Source organism: Taeniopygia guttata, chromosome 3, assembly GCF_048771995.1.
Source record: "Taeniopygia guttata chromosome 3, bTaeGut7.mat, whole genome shotgun sequence".
In the NCBI taxonomy this organism is placed as follows: domain Eukaryota; kingdom Metazoa; phylum Chordata; class Aves; order Passeriformes; family Estrildidae; genus Taeniopygia; species Taeniopygia guttata.
This window is the reverse complement of record NC_133027.1, coordinates 27,204,674-27,219,648: the sequence shown is the minus strand read 5'-3', so window position 1 is coordinate 27,219,648 and position 14,975 is coordinate 27,204,674. Positions and strand designations below refer to the sequence as shown.

The 14,975-nt window shown below is 39.5% G+C and overlaps 1 protein-coding gene across 18 annotated transcripts in view; it reads left to right on the top strand.

Moving 5' to 3' along the window:
* The window catches only part of KHDRBS2 (KH RNA binding domain containing, signal transduction associated 2), a 459,539-nt gene that overhangs the window by 195,155 nt on the left and 249,409 nt on the right, over positions 1-14,975 (top strand). For all 18 annotated transcript variants that reach the window (XR_012054901.1, XR_012054900.1, XR_012054902.1 and 15 more), the window contains exons 5-6: positions 12,195-12,322; positions 14,780-14,975. Coding sequence is in view for 2 of the 18 variants with exons in the window: in XM_072926493.1 (XP_072782594.1) it covers positions 12,195-12,322; positions 14,780-14,975 (324 nt within the window). In the remaining 16 variants the exon portion in view is untranslated. The remainder of the gene's footprint in view (positions 1-12,194; positions 12,323-14,779) is intronic.

Below are 14,975 nucleotides of genomic sequence, written 5' to 3'. Positions count from 1 at the left end.
GACTGGAGGCTTTAATCTCATAAACCCCAGGTCTGAAAAGATTAAGTTCAATAAAATAATCTACCTGTGCTGCTAAGTAGGATTAGTTGCAGCTACTGGAAACTGAGAATATTCAGCACCTAGAAGTCATATGTGTTTGACTTGGCTCACTATGCTGAATATAAATGCATAATGAGACATTGATATCCAGTGCCTCTCCAGATTAATCATTAAAACACATGGCAAGCACTTTAAATTAAATACATTTTGGTTTAATTAAATACATTTCAGTTAAAATAATTGATCATTTGAATTACAAAAAAAAAAAAAAATAAGTTAGGCTCGGTTCATTCCATTTATAGCACTCTTTCCTTCAAAAAAACAAGTGATGCAGTTGTTGTTATTTCTTTAGTGTCCCCTCATATTTTCTTTGATGAGGTGAATTATTATATTGAAAGACAAGGTATTTAGTTGTTCTAAACTTAAAACATTTATTTAAATTTAGAACATTTTTCCTGAATTGAATAGAAAACCATAAGGAATGTCTAGCACAGATTTCCACCGTGCTTCTAAAATTGATAATGTAGAACTGGATTAATTATGGTTAAGTAGTAATTTGGAACTAATAGGTTCACAATCACTTGTATTCAGTTCCACATAATTCCACTGTAAGTCTATATAATACAATTTTTTGGTTGGAAAATATGCAAAGTAAGGTAACAGATTTTTACATATATTTTGATGTTATGATAGCTCACCGCAGATTTTCTGGCAGTATAGAAGACTGGTAAGGAATCATCCTTTGGGTAAAATTTTTTGCATTCACGTCACAACTGAGGCTTATTAGCACTACCTATTATTTTTAGATAAAAAATAAATGAAGTCACATTTTTAGCTATATGTATCTCTACAATTTTTCACCTGCCCCAGCTTTTAGTCACAGAAAAGCGCTAAAATCAGTGGGGTCTTTATTCATTGTCAAGAATACAGGGTTGATTTCAAACCCCAGTTGTGATTCTGCGGTGAAATCGGGTGAGACTTGAGCTCACACAGTGGGGTTCTGGGTGCCTGGTTTGGGTGTGTTTGTGGGGTTTGTATGAGTGGGTAACTGCCCTGAAGCCCTGAACACAGTGGAGTCAGTGGCACTCACCTGGGCTCTGAACAAACATTACATATTTGTGCTGAATGGGAAATCTGCTTGGAAAATTCAGTGTATGTGGCACTTGGTTAACAGCTGCTGGCATCCACTTTCCAGATGGAATTGTGAGTCCCTTTAAGGTGGCACTGAGCTCAGCAAAGTTCTTTAGGGCATAGGAGTTATGCTTACTCATAAAGCACCTCCTCAATATGCCCTTGTATTTTAAGGTTAAAAAAGAAAAGGTGAGACTTTAAGTTTCATTGCTTAATTATTCAACTGTATTTTTACTATCCCAATTAAGACTGTGACTTTAGGAAAGGAAATTCATGGCCAGGATAATGTTAGCCATATTACTAATGCATAGTGCTGACTTAATAACCAGTCATCAATATATGCTGTATTTTAAATACCTGTACTTGCTTTCACTCATATTTAATAAAAAATTACAGAAACGTCTTGCTTTAGCTATTTAGGAAAGACTGAAGAACATAGTTCTAATATAAACGAGTGATTAACGTCTTAGAAAAATTTCTGTGAGGATTCCTCTCCTTTCACCCAGTCATCATGTGTGCATTTTCTACTATAAAAAAAAGAAAAAAAAAATTCATCTCTTAGTTATATGCTAATGAATCTAGTATGTAGAAAATATTATAGTTAAGTCTGACTTCTTTTTATGGCATTTACATCTCTCAATATGCCTGTGGTTTTCTTCTTGAGAGTAGAGTTTGCATCTGTGCCCAGAGAATATCATTAGGGTTACCTGATGCAGGAATATATCATATTCGGAGCAACTAGAGTGAATGCAAAAGCTGGAATGAAATACAGACCATCACGTACTAAATGGAATATCTTGCTATAAATGCAAGAAGTTTAGAAGTTGTTTTTCTGCTTTTGGATGCTGTTTATAAATAGATTTTTTTTTTTACCTGTAAGTTTTCTGGCAGCATTCCACATGACAGCCTGCATCTCTTCCTCTGCTTTACTGCCACTTCTTGGATTTATAGTTGGGCTTGATCTTCAGCTGTTTCTGTTCAGATGTTTTCAGTGAGTGGGTCCTTCAGCCAGGGAACTTATTTCTCCTTGAACCTGTAGAGTTTGTATTTGATCTGAAGCTGGTCTTCTTGTGCAGCTACCTGGGAAGGGATAGGGTAGACACAGCAGTCATGAAGAAATATAAGAAGCAAAATTACTTTTTGCTACCCAGTAAGAAGCAGGAATTAGATGATACTCTGTTAACAGAAAAAAAAAATAAAAAAGGTGATAATTCTGTTAAAATACCTGTTAAAATACATAAATATCCTGGTGGATAAACCTTTTTAAAGGGTTTATGCAATAGCAAAATAAAATATATTCAACTTTAATATAGAACTGATTACATTTTTATCATGCTCTATAAATATTGTTTAGCTTGAAACTCTGACAGTGTTTTCACCTAGATCTGGCTGCATTAATTACTTACTCAATTTTATATATTTTATTCCTAATCTTTCATATACCATGTATTTCATGGAGAGCAGACAGACACTTGGGAATGAGTATATCTGTAGTTGGTACATGGTCTAATCTTTCCTTTGTGAATTATTTTCTACTTCTTGTTATTTCCTTAATAATCTTGTATTACTTGTTATTTCATTATTAATCTCCCCTTCAAATATCATTCTGAAAAATAACCAAACTTACAACATCTTACACCTGATGGATATCTTTCTAATGGAATTATTAAATCAGCTATTTTAAACCTATGTATTTGTTGCTAATTTTTTGAGCTTGCCATTTGCTTTCGTTTTCCACTGTCATGATTTCAGCTTTTCTATTTTGATATGTTTCTTTTTATTTCACTTTTTTTTATTTATTTATATATTTCTACTCTTTCTCACATGAAGTTAGGCATAAACTTCAGAAAGGTAAATGTATGCTATTATAATATTTTTCGTTTCTGTGACAGTTCAGACAGTGACCCTGGAATTCAATAGCAGCATTCTTTTACTGTCTTTTCCTCATGCTTATTGAGTTTAGTATGGAGAGCATACCTGCTTGCTCTCCTGTGATTGTCCTCTGTACCATTACACTGGCTATCCATAAATCTATCTGTAATGAAACTAATTTAGATTATAGCAGTTCAAACCAAGCAGATTGAAAATACCTTTGATTCCAGCAGTGAAAATTGTTCTTGTATTTTTATGATGCTATTACAGACCATCTTCCCAGCATGAATCTTTTTTTTTTTTTTTCCCTTATATGCAAAACCATCTTGGCGCTGGATGGGATGTGCTATGCTGTTTAGTTTGGGTTAGTCAGATGGCTGTGTAAGAAGAGTGCATGAGAAATAGAAATACTGTGTTTTCTGTTTCAACCTCTGGCCAGGCACTGGGTAGGAAAATGCCCAGGCACTGCTGCTGCCTTCCAAAGCCCTCATGGCAGCCTGAGGTTCCCAGAAGGAGTTTCTGTCTCCATCCTTTCTTTTGCTGTTGTTCCAGCTTTGCCACCAGTTTGTCCTCTGCCAAGCAGCTGTGCCAGGCAGCGATGGTTCTGGTGCAGTGCCATCAGCAGTGGAGACAATGCTGCTCCAGTCCTTGTTTATTCAAAGCCAACAAAAAAAACTTCATAGACACAGATTATGGCTAAACTGGATGATCAAAGAGATATTCAGGGCCCTGCATGCAGCAGAATCTAGAACTCAGCGGAACCTGGGTTAGTCTGGAGCAATCAGTTTTCTATAAAAATTGGAGGACCAAACACACAGGCCATGTTACCATTCCCACAGCTCCTCTGCCAAGAGAGTGCTGATATAAAGAATCACCTTTCTGCCAGATTCTGCTCCCAGGATGTTACAGTTGGGTCTGTGGTAAGTGAAATTTAAGATCTTCTTTATCTCTTGACTTAAGGTTATTAATAGATTTCAGTATTCAGCTAGCAGAATTATTAAGATATTTCTGCTCTGCATCTGTAAAATAGACTTGGTGCTTACCAAGACAGTGCTTACTCCAAGGACAGATCATGGTATCATAATACTCTATTGCAATAAGTAAAAATACCCCTAAAATTGATTTAAAAACTAGTTCCTTGTCATGAATCAAGTTCCATTCCAATATATTATATGCTATCAACCTATAGAGATTATCACCTAATGGGATTTTTTAAAGTTCTGAAATGATCCAGAAGCTGTAAAAGAAAGGGCACTCCACAGACCTGTAGTAAGATACTTGCCCAGACTTCTAGTTCTTGGTTGCCCTTTCTAGTCGCCTCAGGTCAAGCAGCATGTTTTGTTTACTGTGCTACATGGGGCTGAGGGAGCGTGGCTGTAGCCAGGCTGGACAAGACAGGCACACTAAACAAGAGTAAACACCTCTGAATTTTGTTGGCTACTGTTGCCATCCCTGTTATCCTTGACTAGGGAGCTGCAAACCTACGGCAGTGGGTTAGCAGGAGGCAGTGGGTTAGCAGGAGGCAGTGGGTTAGCAGGAGGCAGTGGGTTAGCAGGAGGCAGTGGGTTAGCAGGAGGCAATCTGGGTCTCACCTGGCGTAGCAGAAATAAAAACAAAAAACTTGCATATGTACTGTGTATAGCTTGCTGCTTGTGCTGGCTTCAATGTAAATGATAGCAGACAGTTACTCCAGCCTTAAGAGCAGTTAATGATCTCATTAGTTGCAGAGTTTCAGCAAACAGCTGGAGAACTGTGGCAGTCCTACTCCTCTCCCTGCCTCCTTTGAAGCAGCTGGGTTTTCCTGGAGGAAGACCAGCCATATCACATCCCTTCCAAGAAGCCAGTGTAAACATCCAGTGGGAATCAGTAACACTTTCTTTAAGATCAGGTGGCTGCACCACCCTTCCCATAGCCTGCTATATGTCCTCTGTTCTCATTACCAATTCCCTTATAAGTCTCTTTCAATCAACAGCTGTAAATAAACACAAGTCTCTGGCAGCCAGAGCTTACTTGGAATTAAATTCAGGGATAGGGAGCTGTCAGCTAACCAACTTCTGTGGCAGCATAGCTGTCATTCGAATGAATTACAGACCAGAGTATCCATTTGTATGGGGCCTGTGAGCAAGAGGAGTGGAACAAATTGGGCTAAACAGCTGAAATTTAATACAGGCTTCTGCAAGTTCTTCAAAAGCCATTCACCCATCTTCAGTGTGATTATTTTGTGTGGTTAACAGCATTTCCATATAAACTGCAATAATCTTCTGTTGAAAGGTCTCTTTAGTATGAAAAACAAAATTTAAATTGATTATACAATTAGCTGAGACTTATTTAGCTCTGTTCTGTCAAAGACTAAAATATCTGAGTCAAAGTTTCTTAGCACTTTGCCTATGTATAATTTCCACCCTGGGATTGGCAGCTTCTCTTCAGATGCCGAGGAGCAAACACCCCCCTCCCTTCCACACTGCTTGTAGAGAATGGTGCCCCATGCTGATGATGCCAGGCAGATTTAATTGTGCATGCTCAAAGAGAAAAATGACATCCACGCTTGGGTGAGTGCTCTCTGTGGCAAGCTGACAAATCCCCCAGCTGCCAACTAACCTCCAAGGCAAGTGTACGTGGCTCTAGCTTATGTCTGCTTGCTTTCTGCGCATAGGCATTTAGAAGCTGAAACTCATATTGGCTGCAACACATTCAAACTGCTACTGAAAGAATTGTGTGGTCTGTTTTATGTGTTTCAGTCTGTAAGGGTGATCTACACAATTAAGGTTTATTTTTCAGACTGACTGTAAGCAGGTAAAGACAGCACCTTTTGCATATGGGGCAAGTGAAAATGCGTAATGTTTATGGCTGTGGATCTGGCTATATGGATTACTGAGCCCATCCTTGGGCTCAGATGGATTATATTTATATTTTTATATATTTATTGGGGTCTGCTAGAGAACTGCATGCATACAAAATGGCCTTACTTGAGTGCCAATGTATATGGGCAAATGCAAAGAGGCATGTCTTGCTAATGCAGTACTAGAGTCATTTTGGCAGCAGCTTTGTTACTTGTGGTGCACTGCAGGCTGTCCATCTAAACCCATCATTACCTGGCACCTATGCTCTGGTATGATAACCAGAGCAATCTGTGAATGGGCAAAGGGCCATCCTAACAGATGGCTTTGACTGCAGGTAACCAGGAAACTGTGCATATACATTGAACATGGGTTCAGAGAGTGTGGGTGTTATCTGGGAGCATCAAAACAGCTGTGGGGTTTGAGGTTCTCCATGTACTGTTGGGAACATATGCCATACCCATCAGACACCCAGGGAGGATGGGTAGAGCCAGTTCCCACAGTTCTGATGAACTTTGTAGGGGTTGCTTGGTTGGGCATGGGCTCAGCTACAGACAAATCTCATGTTTTGCAATGGACTTCAGATTAGTATTAGAAAGACACAGCATGAAGCTTAAGGATGCAGTTCATAGAATCATAGAATGGCTTGGGTTGGAAGGGACCGTAAGATCACCTAATTCCAATCACCTCCCACTAGACAGGTTGTTCAGAGCCCCATCCAACCTGGCCTTGAACACTGCCAGGGATGGGTCATCCACAACATCTCTGGGCAGCCTGTCCCATTGCCTCACCACCAACACTGTAAAGAATTTTTTTGTAATGTCTAATCTAAACCTACTCTTTCAGTTTGAAAGTAGTCCTGTGACTTTGTGCCCTTTTAAGAAGTCCCTCCATCTTTGTCACATGCTCCCCTCAAGTATTGGAATGACACAATTAGATCACCTCGAAGTCTTCTTTTTACCAGGCTGAACTATCACAGCTCTCAGCCTTTCCTCATAGCAGAGGTGCTCCAGCCCTCTGATCATCTTGTTATTCATCCTCTGGGCTCACTCCAGCAGCTCCATGGCCTTCCTGTGCTGGGTCCCCAGAGATGGATGCAGGAGTGCAGGTGGAGTCTCACCAGAGCACAGAAGGTCAGAATTCCTTCCCTCACTCTGCTGACCACTCTGCTTTTGGTTCAGCCCAGGATACATTTGGCTTTCTGGGCTGCAAGTGGACATTACCAGGCCAGCCTCTCATCCACCAGCACCACCAGGTCCTTCCCATCAGGCCTGCTCTCAATCTTCATTCCCCCAGCCTGGATTGATACCAGGGATTGCCCTGACTCAGGTGTAGCAATTAATTTACATGCCCACCTCAGGCACAGTCTCACCCAAATTTTAGGGTGGAGAGGGCTGTCCAATTTACCTGGCACAATTGTTCTAAGCTGCCTAACCTGACAATGATAAATATTATTGATCTGTGCTGGAAGAAGTTCAATATGTTTATATTTGAGTGCACTGCAGACTTAGAACAGGATTTTAAAATGTTAAGAAGTAACAGGAAATGCCAAGTGTCTCTTCTCAACTCAGGATTTAGTTTGTCAAGTACTTCAATTACTGAGCAGCCAGTACTATACTTTTTTCTAAAAGCCTGATATTAAAGCACTCAACTAAAAAGTGGAAATTCCAGGGTTCTTGTCCTCTTCAGTGCACTGAACTGCAGATCCTGACCCCATGAGTCCAGATAAGTGGCTCTCACTAGGCTCTGAAGCTGAAGTATAGCACAGTTTACCATTGTAGGGACACAGAGAATACAAAGAAGTGGGGAGTCTCCAGGAACTCCTCATCACGAGTTATTTTCACAGTGCTTTTTAGTGCTTCCCCATATACAGAAGAGGGCATGTGGACAGTGTCTCTTTTCGTGTCTAAAATTAGACTGTATCTAAAACCAAACAAAACAAAAGGACTATATTTCCATCACCTAGCTCCACCTAAAATTGACTGGATCGTCTGTGTCCCATTTTCTGGCTGTGAGTTTTCTGAAGCATGTACTCCATGGAAATTATAGCCTAATTGGAATTTAAGCTGCCTGAAAATAGCCCCAAGGCAGCACCAGCAGAATTTAGGGGAGATTGTCTAGCTTCAGTGAATCTGTGCAAATACACACGTCCCTGGAATTCTTTGGCTGATGTGAGGAGCTGGGCAGGGTGCAGAAATGCTACAGGAGTCCAAATCCATCTCCTGTTCCCTTTCTGCTGCCTGAGCACAGGAAGAGAGTGTGGCAGGATGGGCAAATATATGTCTGGGAGTGTGATGCTCTATGCTGACAACACAGAGCTTCAGAGGATATTGCATGCATGGCAGTGAAAGAGTGTGCCTTATTCATGCTTCAAAATTGTCAGTGTGAAATATTGTGATTATCATTTTAGATTTGACATGTATAACTCATGCATTCTTGAGGTAGTTTGAATGTAACCTAAATTACTCTTCCCCTATCTGGTAAGAATGAAATTCAGCTGTCACAGATAAGAGTAATGATATTTATTAATAGAATTATAATAGAACTTAAATGGGAAGAGTACATCAGGAGAGGAGATCACAGTCCTTTAGGGACTGATTCATCCTTGACTTCTATGAGCCTTTGTTATGCTAATGATAGATACATATTCCCCAATTTCTTTTGGTCTTTCTGTGCCTTACCCTTTGATTTCTTTATTAACTCTCTTCCCTTGTCACTACATATTCTTGTTAATTCAGATCAGGTTTTGCAACTTGCATCATACTTTGCTTTTTTTTCTATCAACATGGTTTACTTAGTTCCCTAGAAGCTTATGTGTTTTCCCCTCTTTGCTGCACCTCCTTTCAGTGCTTCCAGAAGGGCCTGTGGGTGAGCTGGCACCAGCAGGACTCTTAATTTCCTGTGGAAAACCTGTACATGGGTTTCCTTTATTCATACAACAGTCAAGGCAACCAACCTTATTAATCACTCCAAACCTTCATTAATAATGATGTTTTCTGGACTTCTTAATGTTTTATCTAAGGATGTAATTTGGTATTTTAGGCATTTGCATAAACATGGCAATTTATGTTGGCCCTGGGCCTATGATTTTGCTGATGTTGAAAATCCTTCACATTTCTAAAGTCAAGATGTGGGTTTAGGTGAATAGTTGTGGGCATGGGTGGTTAGTTCACAGTTAGTAAACACTGACCATCATGATACAAGTCAATTGCCTCCTTATCAGCAGTAAATACAAAAGCTGTTTATAGATAGTAATGTCTTTAAGGATATAAACAAGAGCAAAATATATAGGTCAATGTAGATTATCAGCTGTAAGTGTTGGTATAAGACTATTAGAAAGCTTTAAGAAAAGCTATGAAGTACAGGACATTTTATGTGAGCTTATTTTAACATATAAAGGAGGTTGCTTTGGGGGTTTTTTTCCCTGAAACAAAATATACTACTGTAGTGTGTAGCTACTTCCTTGTACTTTGTCTAGTATAGGTATGCCTTAAAACATCACATACTCTTTCTTGGGACTAGGCATATATGAAACATCAGCAGCATAATTTTGCTCATGTGCTGGACTCTGAACTCAGATGCAATTAAATATTCATCAGGATAGATACCCTGACTCTAGCTATACTTGTAGCAGCTATGAAAGATTAATTCAGTGTTACGTTTCTGTTTAAAAGAAGAGGCAAAATTAGAATTTCTGCTGAAAATTTCAGTTTTCGAGTTTAGAAATGATGAACATTGCTATGTTTTCTAAGGCACCTGTAAAATAAATTATATGTATAGAGTTATATTTTTAATAAAATCATTCACTTTTAAGAAACCTGTCCCAGCATTTTCCTTTGGGAGTACTTTGCTGTGTTTACCTTGTCATTTCAAAATATAGTTTCTTAACTGAATGTGCAGCAAATAACCTGCACATTAAAACTAAGGGCATTGCATAACAGAATGGTGAAGTTTTGCAGATTTTGTTGTATATTATAAATGTGATTTGTATATTCTGTTTTGTCAATAATAAGATTTTAAATTATATTTTTACCTGCGGGAGTAATAGTTTCTTTGAGGCAATTTCTAGTAGAATTCATTTATACAGCAATATTCCAAAAGAGAGGGGTTAAAACAGCAACACAGAAATTCCAATTTCTGTCCCTTGCAGGTCCTTCCCCCCTCTACATTTTCCTCTTACAAAATGTACCTACATTAATGAAGTTTGTTCTCAGTACCAGTGTGGAATCTGGAGGGTAAACTCAATCAGCAAGTTTGAAGTCCTAATCCTTGCAAAGCCAGTATGAATATCAGATGATATCAAGAGGGCACAGTAGATGATACCTGGTCCAACAATTGCTGTAAATGTGATCTCACTGATTCTGTATTTCCCTCTGTATTTTACAGAGCACATTGATTTAGAAGATGTCTTTGGTTTATAACTATCAGTGTTAGAAGGACAGAAAAATGTGAAAAAATATTTGGGCATGGTGTGAAATGAAAGCCATTATCTATTTTGTTATCAAATTAGGGATTTGCTGAATAAAATAGATTATTTTATTTTAAATTATGATTGTGCTGCAATTATCACACATTAGGTTGTATAAATAGGGTTCTTTTCTGAATTTCAGTAATAGATTTTTCTCCAGCTACTCTCTCTAGAATTTAGAAAGAAAATTATGACCAGGCCTACACTCCTAGAACACAGAAGGATCAGGATCATATATTTAAACAGCTTTCTTGGACCTCCTCAGGTGGGAGAAGCAACAAGCAAGGCCTCAGTTCCAGCTCACCATTCACTTGGTCTTCCACTTGGCTGAAAGAGGTGTCACTTGTAGTGCATTTTCAGGTCCTTGCATAACAGTCAATGGCAGTTGCCTGTGGAGGGATGGAAGGACAAAAGAGCTGAAATTCAATACTCCTTTCTGTTTTGGCACAATAATTAGCTGTCACACAGCTGTGCTGCCAGTGAGCTAGCTGCTGCAACGGACTTTCAGTAGAGCGATCAACCTGTAAAAAGCTGGATAAAATGTAAGGAAGCTAAAAAAAAGGAATTTCTGACAAAGGAATTTGGACTAACATAAAGTAAGCAAACGTGTCCATTATTATGTATTATAGTAGATGAGACACTCTATAGACAGAAAAGATGAGCTTCAGGTTCACAAGCCCTGGTCCTCGTGGGGGACATCAACATCCCCAAGATCTGTTGGAGGGGCAACACAGCAGGACAAGAGCATTCTTGGAGTACATTGAGGATAACTTCCTTCTCCTGGTGCTAGAGAAGCCATTGGGGCAATGCTCTATGCTGGACTTTGTTCTCACCAGCAGGGAGGGGCTGGTGGGGAAGTGAAGCTCAAGGCTAGCCTGGGCTGCAGTGACCATGAAATGATGAAGTTCAAGAGTCTTAGGGCAGGGAGGAGAGTGCACAGCGAGGTCTGGCCTGAACTTGAGGAGGGCAGACTTTGGTTTCTACAGGGAACTGCTTGGTGGAGTGCAGTAGGATAGAGCCCTGGAAGGAAGAGGGACCCAAGAGACATAGTTAATATTCAAGGATTACCTCACCCAGTCATGAATTCCAATGAAGAGGAAGTCAACACGGTGTCTATGTCAGGGGGCTTCGAATTAGATCTTTAAGGTCCCTTCCAACCCAAACTCTTTTATGAGTCTGTGATTCTATTTTATATCAGTGAGAAAAGGGAGTTCATCTGGTGTTCTGTTAACTGAGCCAACAGAAATTGCAGTGCTGAAGTCGATACCTTGTTGACTTAAAATGGGACTGTTTTATTTCATTTAATAATTTTTTATAGTAAACATAGCTTTGTTACTTGACTCTTTTCAGGATATACAAAATAAGTGAATGCTACTTTCTGTGATGCTAATTGGTGTTGAATTAAATCATCCAGTCATGCTAATGTTCAAAATAAGGTAGAATATGTGTTTTAAGTGCATAAAGATCACCAGGGAAGTTTGGCAAAAAAATAAATTAATAAAATACACTTTTTTTTGGTCTAATTACAAGTAATTTGAAATTAGTACCTTTTGTATGCAAAAGTCCATCTGCATTTTGCATAAAGATACATTTTTCTATGTTTATGCCTTTTGTGGGTTTTTTTGCATGTTCATGCTCTTTATGATCCTTTTCACTACCCATACATATACATTTTTCTGTCCATGTATTATAGGTAGTTGTCCACTCCCACTTGTACAATTTTTTAACATACCAGTGATAATGCAGAACAATTCAGCAAAATACAATCCACAGAATTTCTGGTTTGGGTGGCTTGCCAGCTCAGCCAAAGTACAAAGTTTCAGGAAGTTTCAACTTTTGCATTTCAGGATTATAATGATGAAATTCGCCAGGAGCAACTGAGAGAACTTTCGTATCTGAATGGTTCTGAGGATTCGTCACGTGGACGGGGCATTCGAGGAAGAGGGATCCGTGTGCCACCTGCAGCTCCTTCAAGGTGTGGTAACCTGAGCTATTATGTTAATAGCTTTACAAAGTGTAAGCAGTAATAAAAAAACCCATTGTTAAAAGAAAAAAAAGACAGTTGCATACATATCCTGATCAGTAAACTAAAATATTTGTCTTCTGATGTAGTCTGTATTGTTCTAGGTTCTCTGACCTACAGGGCACAGTGAGTGAGAATAAATGAGAGCAGATTATGAAGACAGGAAAAGGATATTTCTAAGAAAGTATACTTTTATGCTAGTACTAAGGCGGTATGGTCAGTAGCATAAAATGTTTGGTCAAAATAATAGTGTAGTCAGAGAAGGCCTCATAGTCTAGGTGGAACTTCATTTGCCAAATAATTACTTTTTATACATATTACAGCTATACTGTCTGTATATACAAATATACAGTTTATATATATAAAAACTTCATTATATGTTATGTATTGATGGGTTATCAGTTTTAAGGGAATTTGGTTGGCATAATCTAAAAACATTGGGATGTGAATGTGCCCAAGTTTTTTTTTCATATCTAAATAACAGATATCGCTGCTTATTATTAAGGCCAATGTAAAATCTTAGAACATTCTCTCAGATTTGTTTTCCCCTGTGAACCCTTAAGAACTTCATTGCCTGAAGTATCTAAGTAACCTAACTGTTTCCAGTCTTCTCTCCATAGAGGTCATTTCCAGATAAGTCTTAAAAAAATGGACTCTTTATTTTGAAGGAAATAGGATATGGGGTACCTTATGCTGACAAAGGAGTTGTTCAGTAATTGAATGGGCTGATCTTTCCTATGATCTCTGAGGTTTTTTTTCCTAAGGATGTCTATCAAGTTTGCCATCAGTTTTTCCTACATGAGCTTTTTGATTGGTGGTATGATGCACTTACACAGAATTCTTTGCAGCTGGCATTCATGACCATCTTCAATTCAAAGAGTGTCTGGGTTCAGTCTTCCTTACATCCGAGATCTCTGAACAGCTTGACTTAATAATGTAGTTCAGAATGTTACTTTAACAAACCAGCAGCTTTTAAATTCGGTTCAAAGCTTAATTGGTGGAGTTCTGGCCCCTAATTCCTGCAAAATGCCCAAATGATTGAATCAGTTGCACAGATCCCTATTTTCCAGTCAAAAATCCCAGAAGAATATTTTAAAAACCTGTTGAAGCAAGTCCAGAGGACCCACAAAAATGGTCAGATGTCTGGAGCTCCTCTCCTTATGAAGTCAGGCTGAGAGAGCTGGCTTGTTCAGCCCGGAGAAGGGATACCTCATTGCAGCCATTCCATATATAAAGGAGGCTAATAAGAAAGAGAGAGACTTTTTGCCAGTCTTAAATGAAAAGAGGTTGGACATAGGGAAGAAACACTGGAAAAAGTTTTGTGTGCCCCATCACTGGAAGTGTTCAAGGTCAAGTTGGACATATCTTTAACAATTCGATCTAGCAAAAGATGTCCCTGCCCAAGACATGGGATTTTGACTAGAGGATCTCTGAAGGTCCCTTCCAACACAAACCATTCATTGATTCTGCAAGTCTAAAATCAGCTACTGAAACTTGTAATAAAGTAATGAACTTCACAAGCTAAAGCAGTGGGTTTGGTTTTCTCAGCAGGGAACAAGACACAGTTCCTACTGCTTCAGGAGATCTGAGTTGCATTCACAACTGTGGTGTCATGCAGGGTTGTTATACCTGGCATTCACAGTCTTCCAAAAAGACAGCACACCCAGGAGCATATTGCTCTGAAACAAAACTCACAGACTGCTACCCTGATTTATCCCCCTTCTACTTCATCATTTACTATAGATACAAGTCTTTTTAAACAGCTTCTTATGAGTTACTATTTGTACAGCAAGGGAGATATAGCATAAATAGTCCAGAGGATGCTAAACCTCTTTCCATGCTTGTCTATATGTGCTGTTCTCTCTGTGCAGTGGGGGAAGGTAGAATCCCACACTACCAATCCTTTGTGCTGAACTAAATTACACAGGAAGAAAAGTTATTCCTTTCCTTTTATATTCTTCCTCTACTTTGCCTTGCAAGATTCTGCAGTCCAGCAGTATCTTCTGCCAATCCATTTCTCTCACCCAGCAATAAGCATGAAAATGAGAGTGATGACTGCTCTTGTAAAATAGATTGAGAGCAACAGAAGAGGTTCCTCATTTTCTTCATCTTCTAGAACTGCTTTGGAGAAATTCTACAACCCTGTGAATTACAGTGATTCAGAATTTTATTAGTACAAGCAACAATAGGATCAGGTGCAAAAGGCACTGAGTAGTTTAAAAAATAATGCCTTTCTATAATATGAGTTCTGCCTGAGATGTTGCCTAAAAGTGCTTGACATTGTAGCTGCCAAAACCCCAGAGTTACCTGACGCTTTAAATAGTAGTAAAAACATGAGAGCCTTTAAAATGGGGCACGTCTTCCCTCATTGCACACGCCAGAGTGATCATTCCTTTTTGCTCCCCGCAGGGGACGTGGGGGTGCCATTCCTCCCCCGCTGCCTGGACGAGGTGCCCAAGCGCCCCGAGGAGCGCCGGTGACACGCGGGGCGCTCCCTGTGCCGCCGGTGGCCAGGGGTGTCCCCACGCCTCGAGCCCGGGGCGCCCCATCCGTGCCGGGCTACAGACCGCCCCCGCCGCCCGCGCACGAGGCCTACGACGACTAT